At 28.2% G+C, this 21,874-nt stretch overlaps 4 protein-coding genes across 6 annotated transcripts; 2 read left to right on the top strand and 2 right to left on the bottom strand.

The window, feature by feature from the left end:
* Positions 1–4,187: 4,187 nt before the first annotated feature.
* On the top strand, positions 4,188–5,529 carry LOC126836693 (U11/U12 small nuclear ribonucleoprotein 35 kDa protein-like). 2 transcript variants are annotated; one of them, XM_050570303.1, is made up of 4 exons: positions 4,188–4,460; positions 4,534–4,794; positions 4,873–5,090; positions 5,250–5,529. In XM_050570303.1, exons 2-4 carry the CDS (start codon positions 4,546–4,548, stop codon positions 5,314–5,316), a joined length of 534 nt encoding a protein of 177 aa, XP_050426260.1. In that variant the 5' UTR covers positions 4,188–4,460; positions 4,534–4,545; the 3' UTR covers positions 5,317–5,529. The 2 variants fall into 2 exon arrangements, with proteins under 2 accessions (XP_050426260.1, XP_050426259.1); XM_050570302.1 differs by having other exon boundaries at positions 4,193–4,460; positions 4,873–5,086.
* A 1,994-nt stretch (positions 5,530–7,523) lies between these two features.
* Positions 7,524–14,814, top strand: LOC126836609 (ATP-dependent RNA helicase vasa-like). Of its 2 annotated transcripts, XM_050570168.1 has the most exons (10): positions 7,524–7,858; positions 9,417–9,545; positions 10,028–10,845; positions 10,908–11,129; positions 11,190–11,366; positions 11,559–11,757; positions 12,023–12,223; positions 12,548–12,720; positions 12,811–12,891; positions 13,044–14,814. In XM_050570168.1, exons 3-10 carry the CDS (start codon positions 10,036–10,038, stop codon positions 13,095–13,097), a joined length of 1,917 nt encoding a protein of 638 aa, XP_050426125.1. In that variant the 5' UTR covers positions 7,524–7,858; positions 9,417–9,545; positions 10,028–10,035; the 3' UTR covers positions 13,098–14,814. The 2 variants fall into 2 exon arrangements, with proteins under 2 accessions (XP_050426125.1, XP_050426124.1); XM_050570167.1 differs by lacking the exon at positions 9,417–9,545 and having other exon boundaries at positions 7,526–7,858; positions 13,044–14,813.
* A 1,015-nt stretch (positions 14,815–15,829) lies between these two features.
* On the bottom strand, positions 15,830–16,320 carry LOC126836782 (deoxyuridine 5'-triphosphate nucleotidohydrolase, mitochondrial-like). The gene is made up of 2 exons (XM_050570421.1): positions 16,093–16,320; positions 15,830–16,030 (listed from the first exon to the last, which is right to left on the bottom strand). The coding sequence occupies exons 1-2, from the start codon at positions 16,310–16,312 to the stop codon at positions 15,834–15,836; spliced, it is 417 nt and encodes a 138-aa protein (XP_050426378.1). The 5' UTR covers positions 16,313–16,320; the 3' UTR covers positions 15,830–15,833.
* Positions 16,321–19,417: 3,097 nt separating this feature from the next.
* Positions 19,418–20,116, bottom strand: LOC126837020 (uncharacterized). Its single transcript, XM_050570743.1, has one exon. It carries the CDS (start codon positions 20,114–20,116, stop codon positions 19,418–19,420), a length of 699 nt encoding a protein of 232 aa, XP_050426700.1.
* Between the last annotated feature and the right edge of the window lie 1,758 nt (positions 20,117–21,874).

Below are 21,874 nucleotides of genomic sequence, written 5' to 3'. Positions count from 1 at the left end.
AAAACTCAAATGGTAACGCATAATATATGTCATAAACTTTTTAAATTGAGAATAATGTACTAAAAATTTTGACTGGTTGGTAACCAGCTTTAGACAAATATTTTTAAAGTTATAAGAGTTTAAAAGTTGGGATGGGAAGGGAAGTGCGGTTGAAAAATGCGCACATATAAAAATAATACACCACTCCACCTTTCCTCCTGCCCTAAAATTTAAACTACAGTAACTTTAAAAATAATTATACAAAACTGTTAATCGACCAGTCAACATTTTTAATACATTATTCTCAATTTAATAAGTTAATAAAATGTATGCGTTATCATTTAAAATACAAAAGTTGATATCAAAGAAACTAAGTTGGGAGGGGGAGGGGGTAAAACCCAAAAGAATTGTGGAAAATTGAGATCACATTGTATGAAAACAATATGAAAAAAAAAATCTTATTAAACCCTATGAAATATTGAGTGACTCATGATAAAAGAATCACTCTGTACAGATTTATTTTGCAAAAAAAAAAATTATCTTCTATGAGTTTATGAGGATGGCAACATGATTACTTGTTTAGGAATATAGATAATAACGATTAGTTATAAAGTGATTATAACAATAATAATGATCCCATATTTAAAAACGTTCTATTTTTTATAAAGTATACAAATATTTTTCTTTTTACATATACTAAATTGTACATTATTTTTTTATTTAGGTAAGTCAGAATGATCTAGTATACTAAGTATTTACTATATAATATAGGTCATGTTTTTATTCAACATGTCATCTTTATTTATTTTAATTTATGTTTTTTTACAACTGACACAACTTCAAAATTAGTTCTCTTTAAGTAAAATTTTTAAAAAAAAATTAAATAATTATTAATTAAAATTCAATTTATTTGTTATGTTTTTGTAATGTAATAGTCTGATGTATTTTTCAATTTGTTAAATGTTTATCAAAGTGATTTACGACGACAATGACTGATTTTTGAGCCGCAAACAAACGACCTCTTCGTAGTTACCTCTCGTGGACAGCGAACTTGGATTGTCCTTGTTCCGTTTTCCGTACATTTACATTTTATCATAGTTTGATCTCTAATATTTAAAAATCGTATTAAAGTCACATTGCCAGTTCAAAAGGTCCAAAATTCAAATTTTTTAAGGGTTTAGTAGTAGTTCTAAATTTGGATTTTTTCTTTAATGTCATCATTTTTGCCACATTCATATAATTATTTTTTAAAAATTGTTATATTATCAAATGGGGTATGATGTAGTTGGGTTAAATGTATGGTCCTTATCAAATTTAAATTACGAAGTATGACATTCGGTAAAATTTCATCTAATGTGGTTGGTGTTTTAAATACTTAGGTGTATCGTTATGTAAGAAATTTAAATTTAGCCTTGTCTACAAAAAAAAAAAAAAAAAAATACACTTGTACCTCGTGTTTATGTAGTAAATTATAAAAATACATAATATGATTGTTAAATGGTCTAAAAGAATTTTTTTTTATCTTTGGTACTAAGCAATAAATAGTGTTATATAAAATAACTTTCAAAAGTATTCGAGTAGAAATATTTGAGATGGCTATTTGAATTTTAGTTAGAACAATTTTACCGGTAACATTTCGGAATTCGGGGTAAATATTTTTTTTTTTTTTTAAATGATTAGTTGCTGAAATAATTTAGACTTACGTGTTACACCTCCAATGCATTTTCTGTGGATCACAGACATTTAATTTTGTAGGCTTTCCACACGCAATCGGTTTGGTGCAACATTTGACTGTGTTGCAGCTTTTTACCGGTGATTCACAGCATCCACAAGTTTGTACTGGTCGACAATTTGGTTTTCCGTAGGCTCTCCACCGCATACACGGACATAATATAGTGCAGATTAGTTGCATGCACCGGTTACCTTTTGGCTCAGAATTTCGCGGACAACATCTGCACTGCTGTTGCATTGTGGTTTATCACTGTTTTCGAATTTAGAAAACACACGAGTAAAACATTTGTTCAACTGTATTAGTAATGCCTGATTATCATATTATTACACAGTACAAAAAATAAAAAATACCTAATTCATACATTTTAATTGTAAGTGCGTGAAAAAAGTTCACATTCAGAATCAGTTGACGAAATTAATATATCTAGGTAATATTATGTTATGTGAGAAAGTGAAAACAACATGTAAATCATGTTACAGACGTTTCGCAAATAAAATAACATTTTTATTCCTTGGATTAGGTAAATTAACTTAAAAACTGCATAATCCTTATTCATAAAAATGCACGACCACATATTATTTATATTGGAATTGTCCACATGACAATTATATGTAAATGGTAATGTTAGAAGCATTAAATCGCTACTTTTATAGTAAACCTGATAGGTATTTATTTACGACTAAAAGTATTATTTAATAAAATATTATATTACCTTGTTTATATCTGATAAAACAATTTAATATTCTTATCGAATTGAACCTGGAGTTAATCATTGATTCAGGGTTTAGACGTTTAAAACCGTCTAGTTAATTTTTAAATAAATATATAGTCATGGTAATATTTAAGTATATTGATTAAAATGGAGTGTAAGTGTGATTGTTTTTTTAATCATCTGTTAATTTCGTGTTAGCCAGATTTACAATTCTAATATGTAAATAAAATAAAAAGAGGCCAGTTAATAAATTTGGTACCAAGTATCAATTATTTATTTAAACCCATATCCTCTATCATAAAAAGTCTAGAAATAATAAAATGATTAAGTGGATGTTATAACTTCTAAGAGCATAATATTTTACGATTTATTTGCGTTCAAGTATCACTTTCTTATGCTTTCTGCTAGTCGCGATTATTGACTAAACTATTTCTTTTAAATAGTTGAATAGTTCTGAATTTTCAATTAAAAACAAATTTTAATAAAATAAAAACATTATTTCAATAAGATAGGTCAATGTTTTAAATAGGTACCTAATACCAATGTAATAGGTATAAAGGGTATTAGGATTTAATAGTACATATTAAAAATTAAAAGGGCGCCACACCATGAATTTTTTAAGGAGTAAAGTATAGGCATTGATTATGTAATCTATTACATAATCAATGGTATAGGCAATTTTCTTTAGCTCTAGGTAGTCATTAGTCAGATACCCATACCACACACTTGATAGAGCCCAGACTTCAGCTATTCTAAGTTTAGTTAGAGGTTGTTAGTATATCATATGGGACTGTTTCACAAGGTATTGCATTATGTAACTGATGAGGCATAAGGCAACCTTAAAGCAAATAAGACTGGTTGGACTTAATACAATATAATCTTACATTTTAATTAAATAACGGCTAAAACTAGTATAACAAAATTTGGCTGGGATACTTAAATAATTGCCAAGTATGTATACTTATATTATTAGTAAATTTGTACCATTTCACTAATCTTCTCTTGTCTATATTATTAACTTAAGCCGGGTTCACGAGCCTTGTCTATTCGCCGAATATGTAGCATACAATAATTAGCATCTCTTTGATTGTGTCGCATTTACCGACAATCCAAAAAGATTACCTACCGATTATGTCCAAATATATTAGATCACAAAAACACGGTGGCCATCTTTTTAAGCTACACCACTATTATGTTATAACTTATATGTATCTATATAAGATTTATACATTATTATTTTTAATTGTGTATAGATGTAACACAAAATACTAAATAGGTCTTTACAAAATGGTCGTCACTTTTTTACATTGAAAGTGACCCTTCTGCTTTTATCTATTCTGTGATGTTAACATAATATCCCATAGGCCTAGAAAAGGTTTGTTCATTTTGAAAAAAAGTGTACACTAGTCAGTGTAGTTTACACTTTTTCATGCCTACTCTACGCCCTACGGTCGATGTGAAAAAAGTGTATACTGATACAACACTATATCAAAACGAACGCTTTGGTGTACACTTGTTGCATAGATTAAATACATGTATTTAATCTATGCTTGTTGTGAAAACGAGTACACTTTTGTCTTTTTGTCAAAACGAACAAACCAGACTTTCTTTTTAGGTCTATGGATGTTAATAACAATAATACTGAATACAAACACGGTTATGGTCACCAATGGTTAACAATATTCTTATCATTTTTTGATAACATCAATTAGATATCAACTGTAACTTAATTTTTAAAAAAAATTTGAATAAATACACCTTACCAAATACCAATGTAATTTTATTCCCACACAGTTAATGTTTGATTTTTCTTGTATGTTTAAAGACAATGATTGTACGTGATTAATAATAAAATGTTCATTTTTATAAATTTAAATAGTATGGTGTAAAAAAATTTATTTTCTGGGATATTGTATTAAAAGCACAGACTAGATTACAATATGTTAAAGTTGTTCAAATTAGTCTTCAATTAAATATTAACAACGTACAAATTTGATATTATAATTTATGAATTATTTAATTACTTAAACCTACTTGGTAAGTATCATAATGTGGTTACTTATTTTAATGTATATTTTATTAATATAATCATTAACCTTTACTTTTTTAGATTTCCCTGACCATGGCAGTCAATTTACCAGAAAATCAACCAAATATTCTAGAAGTAAAATGTTGGTACCCACACACAGTTGTTTACGATCCAATTAAAGCTGGGAGTATAGACAGTACTGACAAAGAACCACACGATTTAGGTGTAGTGAGAGCTGTGCACTCTAAATTTAAAGCCAATTACAAAGTAAAGGGTGATCCTTTATGTACAATATTTGTCACCCGGTTAAGTTTGGATACAACTGAAAAAGATATAGAGAATGTAATTAAAAAATATTGAACTAAAAATGGTTTTAGTTATATTGATCAAAATAATTAAAATAATGTACATGTATTTTAGGAATTTTGTCGATATGGTCGAATGGTAGCATTACGTTTGGTAAAAGACATTGTCACAGGAATGAGTAAGCGTTATGCTTTCATTGAGTATAAAACACCTGAAATGGCTCTTAATGCTTATAAAAAATGTAACTCATTAGTACTAAATAATAGTGAAATACTAGTAGACTTTGAATGTGGTCGTTTATTGCCCGGATGGAAACCACGGCGGCTTGGTAGGTATTTAGTTATAAATATTTGTTTAAAGTACTGTCCACAAAAGCCAACATTTTTGTTTGTTTCCGTTAAGAGAAAAATAATCTAAATGCCAACAGACGCAATATTTCCAAAAAGGTTACTTAGGCGTGGAGAGTGCTTAAGATAATAAATATTTTGCAGGTGGTGGTTTTGGAGGCAAAAAGCAATCTGGTCAACTAAGGTTTGGAGGACGATCAAGGCTGTTTAAACGTCCAATAAATCTAATGAAAAACCAACTCGATACTAATAAAGACAACAAAAGGAGAAATTTTAAATAAATCAGTGTCATTTACCAAAAGACTAAAGGGGAGTGAATAATGGTATTTCATGTCTCTATCTATTTTGTACGCAATATAAATGTTTAGACGTACGTTTGTTACTCCATTCGTTCAATATACTGATGTGATAAATATTTTGAAAACAGACTTAAATCTCTGAGAATCTCTTCCTTGGAAAAAATGTCTCGCCTTTTTTATTTGCTTTTTGTAATTATTTCTAACCATTTTTTTATAATTTACTTTTTTTATCAAAGGTACTGAACAATTTTAAAATTAAAAATTTTAAAATTGTGGAAAAATAATTTTTTAGAACAAGATATGAGAACAAACACTTGGTCAGAACAAAAATATGTCCGAATTCCTATAATGCAGTGAGAAGAAATTTAAATAAAATAGTTTTAGAAAAAAATAATTTTTTTTAAATTTTAACGATAAATGGACGTTTTATAGTATATAGTGAAAATGTCAAGTCTACTGACTGATCTAGAGAAATGTCAGCATGTCAACCATATATATTAAATTTTTTAAATAGGTTACTTGTTGTTGATACTTATTTCATTAACTTTAATCAAGTATAATCAAGTTAAATAACTATTAACTCTTATTTGTATAGACAGTATAGAAAAACATTAAATATTTTATTAGGAAGAGTAGAGTAAAACAGGCAGTTTTTTAGTTTCTAATAGGGACTATAAAACTGGTTTTTTTATTCCCTACTTAATTTTCTTATATTACATATAAATATGTACGAATATATTTTCATGTGTTTTTAGTTACAGCTAAAAGCAGGTGTCAGGTTATCTGTTGTCAATTTGTTTCACCTGTCGTTGCAAGTATTACAGCTGTAGTTTTAACTTTTACATTCATATTATTTTTTTAATATGAATTTCTCATATTAAAACTAGTACTTACACAGATGTACATATTACTTTTAATTTATGTTGTTTTTATTTAAATAAATAGAAAAGTTAGATTGTTTTACTAGACACCAAACTCGAAATGCATGACTACATCGGTAGTGTATTTTATATTACTATAAATTGTAACATCAAAATGTACCATACTAATATCTTAAACTTTTAAAGACTGGGGTCTGGGCATGAGAAAGTTACTAAATTTAAAATCAATTTTTCCGATATCCAAAAAAAAGATATTACCGACTTTGTTTTCACTATAAAATAATATTAATATAACGAGCCATTTTTCAAAATAACTATAAGGTAATCTGATGAATTAATTAATAATTACTTTTTTGATTTGGCTTATCTGACAGATCAAATTATGTTATGATCGTGAATATGATATTTTAAAATATTTATATTGTATATATATTATTTTTTAACAAGCTGATCAACGTTTGGTTTTCAAGGTCAACTGGTAGGTTTTTGTTTACAATTTAAAAAAAAATTAAATATATTTGTAAATATTGTAATTCATATATTATTTGTAAATTTCAAATTGTTGGAACTATTTATTTAACATCATTTACTGTACTAGCTTATGTAGACAAAGAACGAGTAAACTAGCTCAGTAAAATTATTGATTAATTATAATTTTACTATATTTTAATCAATGGTAAAATTAACGAAAATCCCATCTCTAAATTCCTCGCTAGCGGCTGCCGTTATCGCGATTAGGGTCATCTGCCAAGAGGTCAATACTCAGTTACAATCACAGATATATACACTATAATACAGTCTACAACTGTAGTATATATCTGTGGGTACGACTCACGAGTCGCTCCTAACGAACCGAATCCAATGTGGTACGTTAGTATTATAGCTATGTACGACGATGTCCGATGGTAACATCCAAAATAATTTTTGGTGAACACATGGACACAATAAAACATACAGTTTTTTTTCCAAATTCCACCACTGCAGCATGCTATTATGTTTAATCCGCTGCCGCCGGTGCAGCGGTCTCCCCTCCAAACACCGGTGGGAGTTTCCAAAATTAATTTTTTTATAAAAGATATACATTTATATATATACATAATATTGTTTTGTAATAACGGCCTTCAGGTATTTTTTCATCGCACTATCACACCACACACACACGTGTGCTAGCGTAGTATCATATAACATTATCAGGTTTTTATGCGTATCGCACGAAATGTATGTATACATGATAGAAGCACAGCACCATTGGGCAAACCTCAAACGTTCGTCGCTATAGTGCGTCTGCCGTCTGGCGTCTGCGGCTGATATAATAACCGTGTGTTTGTATGATAAAATATAATTTACTATAGCGCGTTCTTTGATAATTTAAAATACCTAACCAAAAAAATTATTATAAAACAGTAGTGTATTCCGTGTGGAGCACAAATAAACGCTGATTAATATCAATCTCACTTCACGTTTTCAACCGGAGTTACATCCGAGTAATATTATTATTGTTGTGCGCAGTCGAAACCGAATTTTGCAACCAAGAATTGTTAACCGTTTCTCAATCAATATCATCGACCGGCCGGTAAGTGCACATTAACCGTGATACTATTAAAATTTCATTTCCTTGTTGCCTCATTCCTCAATAGTCTACGCTTCGAAGCATCCATTAGGCGTTCTGCTCTGTTAAATCTGTTTTATATACCCAACTGTTGAATAGCATTATTTTTTTAATTTAATTTTTACTCGTTAGGTACCTATATAAACAAACAATAGGTATTGCACACATCCAAAACACTTTGTTTAGAAAACGATTTTCGCCGAAAAAACACATTTCTGAAACTGTAGCGTTTAGAAAGGAAACTACAATGGGCTTATCGTGCTTTGCCATAATGGTTATACTTTATTAGTTGGCAATTTACACGGCAAATGTGATTTGGTGGAAACTACTTGTTTTATAAAGAAATATTTATTTATTTGTATCTTTGGCACATAATATACCTAAGTAGTAAATAGCGCTCTACTCTCTTGAGTACCTAAATTATTTTATTTTTGTGTTTGGAGTTCTATAGAGAGTTCATTATAACTTCTTTTCAATGAAACATATTTGATATTTTACAAAATAAGATAGTATATTGTTTATTGAGTTTTTTTTGCTTTTCTGATTTATTTATTTTTTATTGATTCTGGGAGTTAAAAAAATTGTAAATGGGAGTTTAACACTTTATTTGAATTTAATGTTTGAATAGCAACTCGGTATTTCTTGATTAAGAGACTACTTCAGTACCTTGGGTATAAAAGAACCTATCTCAAATTTTGTAACTTGGCAAATGAGGTTTTAAGTTTTATTTTCCATGAGGCTCTGTGTTAATTATTTTACAAATTTCTTCATAAGTTTTTCAATTTTTGCTTTAAAAGTGTCATTTTTTTTACAGTTTATAAAGTATGTTTTAATTTTCATGTCTAGTGGATTAACTAGTTTATGCCAAAAATTGACATTGGTCCTTTTAGTCCCTAGGTACAGACTTATAATGCTTAAATAGGTAGTTTTTAAATATAGTAAAATTGCTTAATAGCTGTATATGGCCTTTTAAAAATAATAGATAAGTCAATATATAAGTTAAATGTATCATAAAATTGGTAATAAGTAAAATATTCACATAATGTATATTACAAAATATTTTTTATATTATCTATCTTCGTGTGTTCAAATCATTGAATTTTCTCATTATAACCATAAACTACTTTCCAGATTTCTTTTTTAAAATACATGTAATTAGGAATTCCCACACACACAGTCACATACACAAGTATATTTATTTATATAAAAACATATAAATAAAAATGTTTAGTATATTATATTATACATTTACCATTACAGAACCTGTTAATTTATTAAAAGTAAAATAATAAAAAAAATAAAGATTTATATATTTGTAGGTAATAATAATAAGTTGTAGGAATATATTTTCAATAATTACTCTTTTGACTGTTTGAAACAGTTATGAAAACTGACCATGTAAAAGTTAATATTAATAAAAAAAAGTTTGATATATTTCTAGTTTTATTATTGAGAATAGAATTTGTTTATTCTTTGAACTAATTATTATATAATATTATTTATATACACATTTTTGTTTTAGTGATGTTAGTAGCATATTATGGTACAGTCCAGTGAGTAAATCGTACTCGGGAGCCTTAAGTCACAATTATTAGCAAACTATTCTAATGAATTACAAATTGTATTCCTAATTTTCTACAGTATATTATAAGTAAGAGACTTTAAGGAGTAAGGTGATTTCCAGCAATGTTTATCATATTAAATAACATTTTTAATTGAATTGTTTAGATTTTAAAATAAACTATTGTTAATCCTCAAAAGTAATTGCTTAAAACTGTAACAATTAACCAGTAATTTTTTCTAGCAGATAATTGTTAAATTATTAAATATATGAAAGAAAAAAAAAATGAAAATACTTAATTATTTTGAGGGTAATAGGATTTGAAGACAAACCGGAAGGGTTAAACCACAATAGTATTTGTATATGTGCATACATGACAGTATTTATTTATATTGAAATACATTTTTGCTATTATCACATTCACTATTTTGGCTGGTGCCTCTTAAGATGTAGTTTTCTTTATTATTTGTATATCGGATTAAGTTATTGTATAATTAAATTATTATTGTTTTGTTAATTAATTAGCCAAGTATTATTATTGAATAAATAAATAACCATTTCATATGTTGCAGTCATAAATATGGAAGAAGAGAATTGGGACAACATACCAGGGGTAAATTCTGTACCCCAAGCAGATTCTGAGAATAGATATAAAGAGACCGGAGAAGATCCATATGACAACCAAAATTACGACAATGGTGTTTCATATGAAGAAAATGGGTATGGAAGTAATGACAATTATTGTAATGTAGAGCAACCTACGCATGATTCTTGGGGAAATACATTAACCTCTACCAACTACGATCAAGGCACCACAGATAATGGTTATGGTGTAGAGCAAAATTACCAACAAAACTATGGAGGTTACCAAGGTAGAAATAGTGGCAGTAACAGAGGATACAATACTGACTCATCCAATGGTTACAACACTCAGAGCTATGGAGATGAAAACGAAGGTACAGGGTTTAGAGGAAGAGGCCGTGGTGGACGTGGCAGAGGTCGTGGTCGAGGTACAGGTAGAAAATTTGAACAGAACAATGATCATTATTCAAGTAGTGGATATGGAAATAACAGCGAAGAGTCAGAAAAGCCTGCATTACCGAAGCCGACATATATTCCTCCAGAAATAGACGACAGCGATGATTCTGCCGTGGTTATGGTCGCTGGTAATAATTTCGATCAATATGAATCAATTGAAGTAAAAGTGAGTGGAATAGATGTACCCACAAATATAAATTCATTTAAAAATGCTGGCTTGCGAGAAATATTGTTGGAAAACTTAGAAAAATTAAATTATTCTGTACCAACGCCAGTTCAAAAATATTCCTTACCTATCATTCTTCACGGAAGAGACATGATGGCAAGTGCTCAAACTGGTTCTGGCAAAACGGTAATAATAAATTTTTCTTATTATAGTTTTCTAGTGTTATGTATCTTTTTTTTTGCTTATAGGCAGCTTTTGTTTTACCAATTTTAAATGACTTGATGAGTAATCCAACAGAGTTGATTGCCGACTACAATCATTGTGAACCACAAGCTGTTATAATGTCGCCTACCAGAGAGCTTACTATACAGATTTGTGAGGTGGTCAGAAAATTGAGCAGAGGAACTATGATTAAAAGTGAACTCGCCTATGGAGGAACAAAAACTATGTATCAAATAGACAGAATAAAGGTAAGCAAATGGTATGAACTCAGCAAAATACCATTAATTGATTGAATTTTTTTTTAACAGAGAGGTGCTCATATTCTCGTGGCCACACCAGGACGTCTGAACGATTTTGTCAATCGTGGTGTCATAACTTTTTCGTCAGTACGATTTTTTGTACTAGATGAAGCTGATCGAATGTTAGATTTAGGATTTAAATCAGCTATCGAAAGTGTATTGCATCATTCTACAATGGTTTCTTCAGTAATTATATTGTGGCGTTAACATAAATATAATAATAAAATACTGACATTTATATTTCAATTTATATTAAAATCTCGTATGGTTAGTTCATTACTTTTACATGAAAAAGTAATGGAGGAAATTAATCTCAGGATTATTACATTATTATCAGATATATTTACATACTTTCTATAACTAATTAAATGTTTTCAGGCGGAAAGACAAACGCTTATGTTTTCGGCTACGCTACCTAGTGAGATACAGCAAATGGCATGCACGTATCTAAAACAGGATTACGTGTTTGTTGCGGTTGGTGAGATTGGAGGAGCTTGTAAAGATGTAACGCAACAATTAATTCAAGTGCAGAAGTTTAGCAAAAAAGGTGAATTGTTGAAAGTTCTTGAAGAAATAGGTGAGTAAAATTTGAGTTAAAATATAATATTTTGCCCAGTCAAAATTGTCTGTAGGTTAATCTGAACTCAAAAAATGTATAAATATACATAGGTACTTTATTACTTTTTTAATAACAAAATTTAAAACTTATGGTCGATTTTTTTAATAATTTTTACTATAATAATATTATTATAGTACCATCAAAGCTATAATAATTACTGAAAACTTGTGGTCTTCCAAACTAATATGCTCCATCACCACTAATACTATATATATTTTTTTAGGCGATGTCCAAGGTACAATTGTTTTTGTGGAACAGAAAAGAAATGCAGATTTCATCGCTGCATATCTGAGTGATCAAAATTATCCTACTACTAGTATTCACGGTGATCGTGAACAGCCCGAACGAGAACTAGCTCTGAGGGATTTCAAAACTAAAAAAATGAAGATCTTGGTCGCAACATCTGTTGCCGCTCGAGGACTTGGTATGTATACTTATACTTTTTTTTGCGAAAATTTAAGACTAAATATATTTTTATTGTAATATAATTATTTAAGAGAATGCCACATGAAGTTCTATTATGTTTTTAATTTTTCTTAAACTTAAAGCTAAATCTATGTTGTATATTTATTAGTACAGCATTAAGGGTGCTTGATTAGCAGTTTTTTTTTGTTGGTTTATCTCAGCTAATATGTATTGTGTTATCTTTTATAAAAGACTTTTGTTTTAAAACTGTTCAAACTGTATGTGTGGGGTTTCTAATTTACTTTCGATGGGAATCTGATGATGCTTTTTTTTTAAATTTTAGACATAAAGGGTGTGACGACTGTAATTAATTACGATTTACCTAAAAATGTTGACGAGTATGTGCACCGTATTGGTCGTACTGGGAGGTTGGGAAACGCTGGCAAGGCCATTTCCTTTTTTGACCCGGATCAAGATCGACCATTGGCTCCAGAATTGAGAAGAATTTTGGAACAGGTAAGTTTGTGAAACGACTTTTTTCAACTTATCGCTAGAAGCAAATAGTTGTAGTGCACAGCCATTTTTTATTTGATTTTTGTTTTCTAGGCTGGGCAGGAAATACCAGATTGGTTATCTGACTTTGGTGGCTATGCTGCCGAACCTGATCAGTTTGACGATATAAGAACGGTAATTAAGTATTCCATCAAAGATTTTTTTTTTAAATTTAATTAATGTATATTTTTCATATATTTCATACTTGCTACCTACACAAATGGAACTTGAAAGTTTTTTATTTTGTTAATATATATATGGCTATAATAATAAATGTGTTGTTTCAGGATGTCGGCGGCACTTCTGAATACGTGCAAGCGGATGAAGAAGAACAGTGGTAAAGCAAAAATATCTTAACGTACATTTTGATTACACATTATTTTCATCCATTTAGTTACGTACTCTTGCGTTTTTAAAAAGCCCCATTGAAAGAAAAAATGCAATATTTATTCAAATGAAACATATTCAATTTTATAAAAAATTAAAATTATTTGAAATAAAAACTAATTTATACATGCTGATATTTGTATATTACCCGATAACTGAAATAATTCTAGTTTTGAACTTAGTACATTTATTTCATACATTTATCTATTAACAAACCTTTACATTTGTTAATCAGTCAGTTAGCGTAACTAAAAAACAACCCTGTTTGTATGTATATATTTTTTTTGTGTATTATTGTCATCATTATAGTTCGTTATTGAATTATTATTTTAAAATAAAATCAGCCTATCAACTGGCATCGGTTCAGTAGTTTATTTATAAATTTAGCGTGAGAGGTGAAGATAAAAAATAATAAACCCTTTTGAGTTATTATTTTTTTACAATTTCTATTTTGTTATATTTAAGTACTAATTGCGCCAAAAATTGTTTTTAAATTATATGTCTAATAATGTTTAAAAAAAATCCAAACTGAGTTAGGAAACATTATAAAAACACTAAATTTATTTTATAGTTAAAAAAACTTAATACTATAATTATAGTTATTCTATAACAGGATTTTCTTAATAGATTTTTTTGTTAATAAAAAAAAATATAATTATTTTTCCTGTATTAGCATAAGAAGTGGTTATTAAATCTGAATTCGATATTACCCTTATTTCTAAAATTGATATTTATACAGAAAATTTTTTCCGAATTATCTTTATTAGTAGCTAAGACACAATGTTATACATTTTTATGTTTGTAAAGGTTATAATGGCACATTAATTAAAACACAAAATGCTAGATTACAAAAAAAAATATACTTATAAATTTAATCTTTTATTAAAATTGAATATGTTTAACGTGAGCCACTTAATGTTGTTTTATGAACCACGAAATTTCTATTGAATTAACCATTGATTCGATTGCATGAACTAAAAAAATGTTTTTAAATATTTTTTTACCTCATTATATTGTATTGAAAGTAAATTTTTTTAAAGTAATATATTATTAATGTACGAATATTCCACCGAAATTTGTAGAATTTGTATTCCTTAGGTTAGATATTAGACTGTTAAGCTTACTCAATCTTTATTTTAGCAGCCTCCTCTTTTCAATTTTGGTCATTCTTAGAATAACAATATAAATTATTTTTTTTTTAATTACTGTTTTCAAATTACAACTGTAACATATTTTTTAAATTAGTGACCAAAACTGTAGCACAATTAAAAAAAAAAATTAATTGTATTAATTATAGTGTACTAAAATCAAATCTTTGTAGCGTTAGTACAGTTTTTAGCCTCAGTAGCTTTAGCGATACAGTTAAGCTTAATTACTACTACTATTATGTAGTATATTTTTACCAATGTACCATTTTCATTTTTTTTTTACATGCTGTATTGTTGTAAGCATCACACATGAAAATGTGTTCAATCCATTTTTATAGTTTATACTATACTCTGTTCGAAATAAGAACAGAGTATATATGATTTTTAATTTAATTACACTAATGAAAACTATTTTAATATTTGTTTTTTGTAAATGTTTAACTGATTTTTTAACTTGAGTTTATAAAAAAAATCTATTTTTTTGTTTTTCATATTAACTTTAAATTGTTATGGGATTTTGGTTGTATTTTATATTTTTGTGTAACTCAGATGAATATTATTGTTGTAATCAATATTGTTAAAAAATATATTGTTAAGGTTAATATTATGTATTTTTTTTTTTTTTAAGTTTTATCTCATAATTAAATTTGTATAAATGGTCTTCGTTACTGTTTTACAGTACTTATTGTTTTTTCGATAAGTTCCCTGTGATCTTTCTTACTGAAAAATAATAACGGCATGCTATATTGTAGTAATGTAGACTTTATACCTATACCTACATTAAAACGAAAATTGAGAGTTGGTGAATTATCGTAAACTAATCTTATTAATATGTTATTATGAAGATAGAATTAAAAAAATATGCAAAACGATAGTTTCTTAGATTTACATAATATTATTTAATGTAAAAATTAGTAGTTACAAGATAATTAAGACAATTAATAATAAATAAAAGAATAATTTTGTTAGTTAACACTGGTTAAACGATTATTTCGGTATGTCCGAAATCGTACGCTCTGTGGTGACTGTAATGGTGTCGCCTCTCAACAAGACCTGCCGAATATCTGTTTTTTAAAGGACTTAATAAAATAATTTAAATTAAGTAATACACTTATGGTCTAATTTTTTACCGTTATAAGGAGAAAATGATTCTATCTTAACTTTAAGGTAAAGTGATTTTATGTGGTAAATTAACGTTGACTGTTTAAAGCATCTTATTTGGGTATTAGTACATAGGTTTTTGATACTTAGTGATATAATTTTACAACTATTGGTATGTTATAATATTTGTTATCTATGAAAGTAGTAGTAATTTGGGGCTTTACCGCCCATTTTTACAAATTATAGTAAATTAAACTAGAAATGAATAACAACATCTCTTTATATAGTATAATACCTTTTATTAATCATATTAATTATAATATTTTATGATTTATCAATCTGTATAGTATAAAATAAACTTACATAAAGGTTTTTTTGTCTCTATTATTCAAAGCTAAATCAATTTTAAATTACATAAATTCTACCTAACACACATGAAAATTATCCTGAAGAACCGAATCCTTTTTCTCCTCTATCAGTTTCATCTAATGACCGAAGTTCCCTGAGTTCTGGATACACAATTTTTTCACATATTAGTTGTGCTACTCGATCTCCACGTTGAACGATAAAGTCTACATCAGAATGATTGAATAGGAGAATACCAACGTTTCCGCGGTAATCTCGATCAATTACTCCAGCTAGGATTTAAAAAAAAAAAATATATAACATTTTATTTAGTGATTAGATTTTATAAGCATACCTCCAACATCAATAAAATGTTTCCATGCTAATCCTGATCTCGGTGCAATTCGTCCATATGTACCATGTGGTACCACAATTTGTAGATCGGTCTTAATCAATTCTTTTCCATGTGCTACTACAATATATTGGTATGCACTTTTTAGATCGTATCCAGCCGCATGTTGACTTCCTCTAATCGGCGTGTATGCTTTATCGGTTAATTTAGAAAATAAAAGCATCTAAAGTTTTAAACAATCATTCATTCATAATAATCTTTATTTAATTTAACCCTAGCTTCATTTACTAATTTTATCATAGCATCATTCGTTTTTTTATTTAAACTTTTTTCTAATTTTTTTTCTAATTCATCATTCATTAACGTCATATTTATTTTATTTTCCAAACTAGTGATACATTCTTTGAATGAGTTATTTAATTCAGATTTTATTGTTTCTATTGTATTTTTTGAAACATTAGTTATTGATTCATTATGTGTATTTAGTTTTTTTTCTAAACTATCTTTTAAACCAGTCTGAGTTTCTAAGATAGAATTTTTTATACTATTTTCCAAATCAATTAATTTCGAATTTAAATATTTACCAACTCCGATATCATTGAAATGATTTATATGATGACCAAAATAATCCATTATTAATTTAAAAATAGAGATCTTAACAGTGACAAGGACTTCTTATATACTAAAACCAAAACAAAAAAACTATATTATACGAGTTTACGCACTTCTCGGGTAAATGGCGAATACTCAACTATGCGGTCGTGTATTAACATACAATAAGCACTAACACCAGTTAAATTATCATCAGCTTCTATTTCTAAACGTAAGTCAATTGTAGAAGAAATTTCAGAATCGTTTTGTTTACTAACATCTAAAACAATAATTGGAGCATTTGATAAAAACAATTTTGGACTTAGTATCGGATTTCGAAGTCCATTTTCATAATATGATTCTTGAAACGATGTATACATATTATATAATAATGTAAAATCGTTGTGTGTAAAATCTAAATTTAAATTATCATAAGGATAAACATTTGAGTTCAGAAACACTTTAATATTTTTCAACTTAGAATGATCAAATTCGCTTTTGTCTGCAGTTATTGAATTGTTACGATTTTTTTGGAGGCCTACAATGATATAACGAGGTTTTTCCAATTTCGTTGATGTTTTTAAATTCCATAGTACATTTTTCGTGTTTCCGAGTTCAGGGTAAGTATATGTTTCAAATGATCTAAATGGTATAAACAAATGTTTTTCTTTTTCAACTATTTTCATTAACTTTAGACGCTGGCTATCATCAACACTAACATGAGGAACTTTCCAAACAATATTCTTAATATTCACACTACCTGTAGTTGCATCATCACTTTTTTTAATCAATGCATTTAAATCACTATTTGATCTAGTTAATATGAGTTCTATTTGTGAATTTAATAAAATTTTTCTATAATGCTCAAAAAAGCCTAACCAGTATTTTAGTGGTATACATGCTGTAAAATGACCATTTGTGTCTGATATGGATGAACTATTTTTGAAAGTCCATCCAGCATTTTCATAACAATAATAATTATCTGGTGTACTTGAAAGATATCCTTTGATAGAACTTGTAATACCTAACATTCGTGAACTATCTATCTCGATACCATTTAATCCTAAACGAACTTGTTCAAAAAGAAAAGATAATCCATTATTACCTAGTTTTACTTTATCTTTATCTTCAATGTTGCCTTCGATGTATAAAAAGCTTTCATGTAAATATGGGTATACATCAGTTTGTTGTACACATATCCTAATTTCATCATTATTATTAAAAGCTTTAGTATAAGGAATATATGAGTGAAAATCAAAATTAGTTATTTTCGAATCTGACACATAACCCATATCAACTTCCAAAATATCATTTTCAGGCATTTCGATTACTTTTTAACTCAAATCCAAGTTGTCTTAAAATATTTTTATTTTTTGACGTAAGATTTATTTTTGTTTTTCTTCTTGTTGCTCGGTTAGATTTCGTTTTGGGAATGGAAGATTTTTTATGTGACGGTTCCTTTATATCTAATATTTTGTTTTGGAAATTAAAAAATTTCAACCCCATTTTATGAACCGTACCGTCTAATATGAAAAACTGTTGTAATTTTTTCACCTAAATTCTTTAGTGGTCTTTGATCCTGATCAACTAACTTTACCGTTATATTATTTATTTCATTTGTTATCAATGGATAATATATTAAGTTGCTAGGTGCTTCAACAATTTTTGATCCGTGTACTGCTGTAGGGTAAAACTCATAGACTGAGTGTGAGGGTTTGTTACCATCAAATGATCCTTGAGCAATACTACATAATACTTTTATTGAATTAATCATACTAATATTAACAGTTTTTTGAGATTCGTGTAATTTATTCGGTTCTAATTCCACTTCATCAAATCCTAAAACATGTCTTAAACTATTATCAATAGTGAAATCGATTGTTTCAGAACAGTAAACATATGATTTAAATGTATTGATGTTTGGAAATATGCTAAATACAATATTTGGATGGGTTTTTTTAATCATGTTTTTAATATATTCATTTATTTGACTTAGTTCATAACACCCTGGTTCTATTTCAAGCTTTAAGATTTCTTTATCCGTTTGTTCACTCAGAATGTGTTCATTACTTTTTGAGAAAAAATCGGAAGATTTATTAATATTACTCGTATATGATTCCGTGAAATATTTAGATAAATGTCTTGGATTATGATCAATAGCATTCTTATCTGATTCTAGTGAAGAACTACTGCTTACAGAAACATCGCGTTTATTTAATATTGTATTGTTCTTTATAATTATTCTCAATTTATTATTGCTTTCATTAATATTAGGAAAAGAATTATATGTCTGAAGATTTAATAATGCTATTTCTGAGTCCTCAGCTATAGTTAGTGATGGAAAAAAATTTGTTGATAACTCTGTAGTGTTACCTGATAAACTTATTGTTGTTGATTCATACATTGTAAAAAATCAATACATAAATGACCACAAATAAATGTATTATAATTTTGATATTTTGAGTAATTATATAAAATATTGTACCCTTTAAAACGATTTTGGAGTTCAATTGGTGGTGGTAAATTACCAAAACTATCAAAATACCATATGTTGTTATTTTTTTTAAAGTAAGCAACCCAATGCGATCCTTTTTGACTTATTCCAGCAAGGTTAATAACCGCACATTCGTTTTTAAAAATAGTTTTTGGTAAGCTGTCACGTGAAAATACACCACGGAAATGTGGAATTTTTAATTGTGCAACATGTTTTATAATGTCTTGAGAGGAAAGAGGTCTATTAGGTAGCATAGTAATTAGTTTTTTTTTTCTTAATATTTCTTCTTTTCTTCACACCTAAACCTGATTTGTCTAAGTATAAACCTTTACCATTACGAACATTCAAATATAAGCCTTTACCAATTTTTTTCGTTTGTCCAGTTTTAGAATCTTTAACAGCTTTATAGATATTTGCTGCACCAGACGCAAGACTACCGAGGGCTGAAAGTCCTGCAAATATTGGTATCAAAGGTATAGCAGAACCCCTTTGATTTGGTACCTTAATTTTTCTAACTTTTTTAGACTTTCTTCGAGATATTCTTTTTCTTACTGCTCCAACTAATTTACCACCTTTTTTAGCTTTGCAACAACCCATACCAATTTTACGTTTAGCTTTCATAATGTTAGTAACGGTGTAGGCTGCAGCTTTTTCCCCGAATGAACTATCTTTTGCTTTCACCCTATCCCACGCTTGAAATTCTAATTTTTTATCAGCTAAATTACGGTTTGTTACGTCTTTATTTTTTAAATACGCTATATCGTGGTCACGACAAGCCTCATCAAGAAGATTTATAGGTTTATCACCTCTAGCCAATCTTTTTTCAAGTTTTGTTCCAGGTCCACAATATTTATAACCTGGTAAATGTGCTTCGAACGGAAGTTTATTTATTAGTGTATTAACGAGACCTTTACCGGTTATACACTTTTGCACTCTTGGCATTTCCTATATATACTAAGTATTTTTTCTTAGTTCACAACTATTATATATACAAAAAAAAATGCGTTTTATAGAACAGAATAGTAAATTAAATATTAAAAATATAGACACAGAAATTTCTAATAAAGCAATCTCAAGACATGGACCTTTACTACCAGATAGTATCCGATGTATTATTGTTGGATCTAGTGGCTCTGGTAAAACAAATGTAATGTTTAATCTTCTTACACATATAAATGGTTTAAAATTTGAAAACGTTTATTTGTATACAAAAACGCTTAACCAAGAAAAATATATTTTATTGAAACAAATTTTTGATGGTCTAGAAGGAGTGAAGCTGTTTATTTTTACGGAAGCTGAAGAAGTAGTTAAACCACAAATAACGAATCCAAATTCTATTTTTATTTTTGATGATGTGTTGTGTGATACTCAAATACCCATTCAAGATTATTTTAGTATGGGGAGACATTTTGGTGCTAATTCAGTTTTCTTTTTAGTTCAAAGTTATTCTAAAGTTTTAAAACGATTGGTACGCGATAACTGTAATTTATTAGTGGTGTTCAAACAAGACGAACGTAATCTAAGACATATATTTAATGATCATATTTCAACTGATATGGATTATCTAGATTTTCAAAAAATGTGTATTTATTGTTGGGGCTATGAAAAATATGGTTTTCTTGTTATAGATAAAACTAGAAATGTTAATGATGGTCGGTACAGACGTGGTTTTGATGTCTATATAAGCTTGGTGTAAACTGAAATATTTTTTAGTTTGCTAAAATGTCAGAAAACAAAATAGTACTTAACAATTTGGTAGAATCAAAAAATAATATTAAGCGGAAAATTATGGAGTTAAAGCGCGGTGTTTTAGATTCTGAATATACATTTAACGAAACATTTAAACCGATTATAGAACCACTTAATATGCTAGTTAATGACAATAAAATGAATAATGTTATTGATGAGGAATTATCTGTTACAACAAATGAGGAAAACGCTGATCCTCAATTATATGAATTCAACAATTTTATGAAATTACCTCCAAATAGAAGATCATATGATCCATCTTATGGTATGCGTTATGATAATATGGATAATCAACTAAAAATTGGTAATTTCCCAGTATTCATTGCCAACAATAAAATTTATGTAGCAGACAAAGACTATGATTGGACCCCAGGTCTATGGTCGTTACTTTGTGAAAAAAACCCTAAATTAACTACACGTCAGGATTTTAAATCGTATTACAAAATATTAGATGCTACAGAGGTTCACTTAAATGTTAACGGAGGACCTAAATCTAGCCAATCTTATAAATGGACTTTTATTGTTAAGCCATATTATACTGAAAAAATGTTACAATTGAAGACAGCAAAAAGAGCGAAACTCGATGTCAGTTTTATAGCTTCAAAGGCAGCGGAATCTGCTCATTCAAAAGATCCAATCACATTTGAAAAACCTACTGACTTAGAAAAGTCAGACGATTTTAAGTCAAAAGAAGGATCTGGTATATTATATAAGAATGTACAACCTAATACACAAATCATTTATTATGATAATCCAAATGAGTTAGTGTCTAGGCTTGCTCTTTTAATGGCTTCTAAAGAGGCTGGGAATACAGGTGTAGGTAATGAAATAATATCAATAATTGAAGAACTTCGTGAAAGAAAAATTATTGTTTAATTTAAAAAAAAAAAAAATATATAAATATCACCACACCTCCTCTATACAATTATTTGTATTATCTTCTAAAAAGTA

The sequence above is a fragment of the Adelges cooleyi genome, unplaced genomic scaffold (assembly GCF_023614345.1).
Source record: "Adelges cooleyi isolate 19-005CV unplaced genomic scaffold, UGA_ACOO_1.1 ACOO_flye_CR_arks_rails_tigmint_CR_PRNA_247, whole genome shotgun sequence".
In the NCBI taxonomy this organism is placed as follows: domain Eukaryota; kingdom Metazoa; phylum Arthropoda; class Insecta; order Hemiptera; family Adelgidae; genus Adelges; species Adelges cooleyi.
Note: the sequence above shows the minus strand (reverse complement) of the source record. Positions and strands in the feature narration are given on the sequence as shown.

Bases quoted from the DNA above. Each gene is read 5' to 3' on its own strand.
- LOC126836693 (XM_050570302.1), top strand. From the start codon at position 4,546: ATGGCAGTCAATTTACCAGAAAATCAACCAAATATTCTAGAAGTAAAA. The intron at 4,795-4,872 runs GTAATTAAAAAA...CATGTATTTTAG, and splicing joins CTGAAAAAGATATAGAGAAT to GAATTTTGTCGATATGGTCG. The intron at 5,087-5,249 runs GTAGGTATTTAG...AATATTTTGCAG, and splicing joins ATGGAAACCACGGCGGCTTG to GTGGTGGTTTTGGAGGCAAA.
- LOC126836609 (XM_050570168.1), top strand. From the start codon at position 10,036: ATGGAAGAAGAGAATTGGGACAACATACCAGGGGTAAATTCTGTACCC. The intron at 11,367-11,558 runs GTAATTATATTG...AAATGTTTTCAG, and splicing joins ATTCTACAATGGTTTCTTCA to GCGGAAAGACAAACGCTTAT. The intron at 12,224-12,547 runs GTATGTATACTT...TTTAAATTTTAG, and splicing joins TGTTGCCGCTCGAGGACTTG to ACATAAAGGGTGTGACGACT.
- LOC126836782 (XM_050570421.1), bottom strand. From the start codon at position 16,312: ATGCTTTTATTTTCTAAATTAACCGATAAAGCATACACGCCGATTAGA. The intron at 16,031-16,092 runs GTATGCTTATAA...TTTAAATCCTAG, and splicing joins ACATTTTATTGATGTTGGAG to CTGGAGTAATTGATCGAGAT.
- LOC126837020 (XM_050570743.1), bottom strand. From the start codon at position 20,116: ATGCCAAGAGTGCAAAAGTGTATAACCGGTAAAGGTCTCGTTAATACA.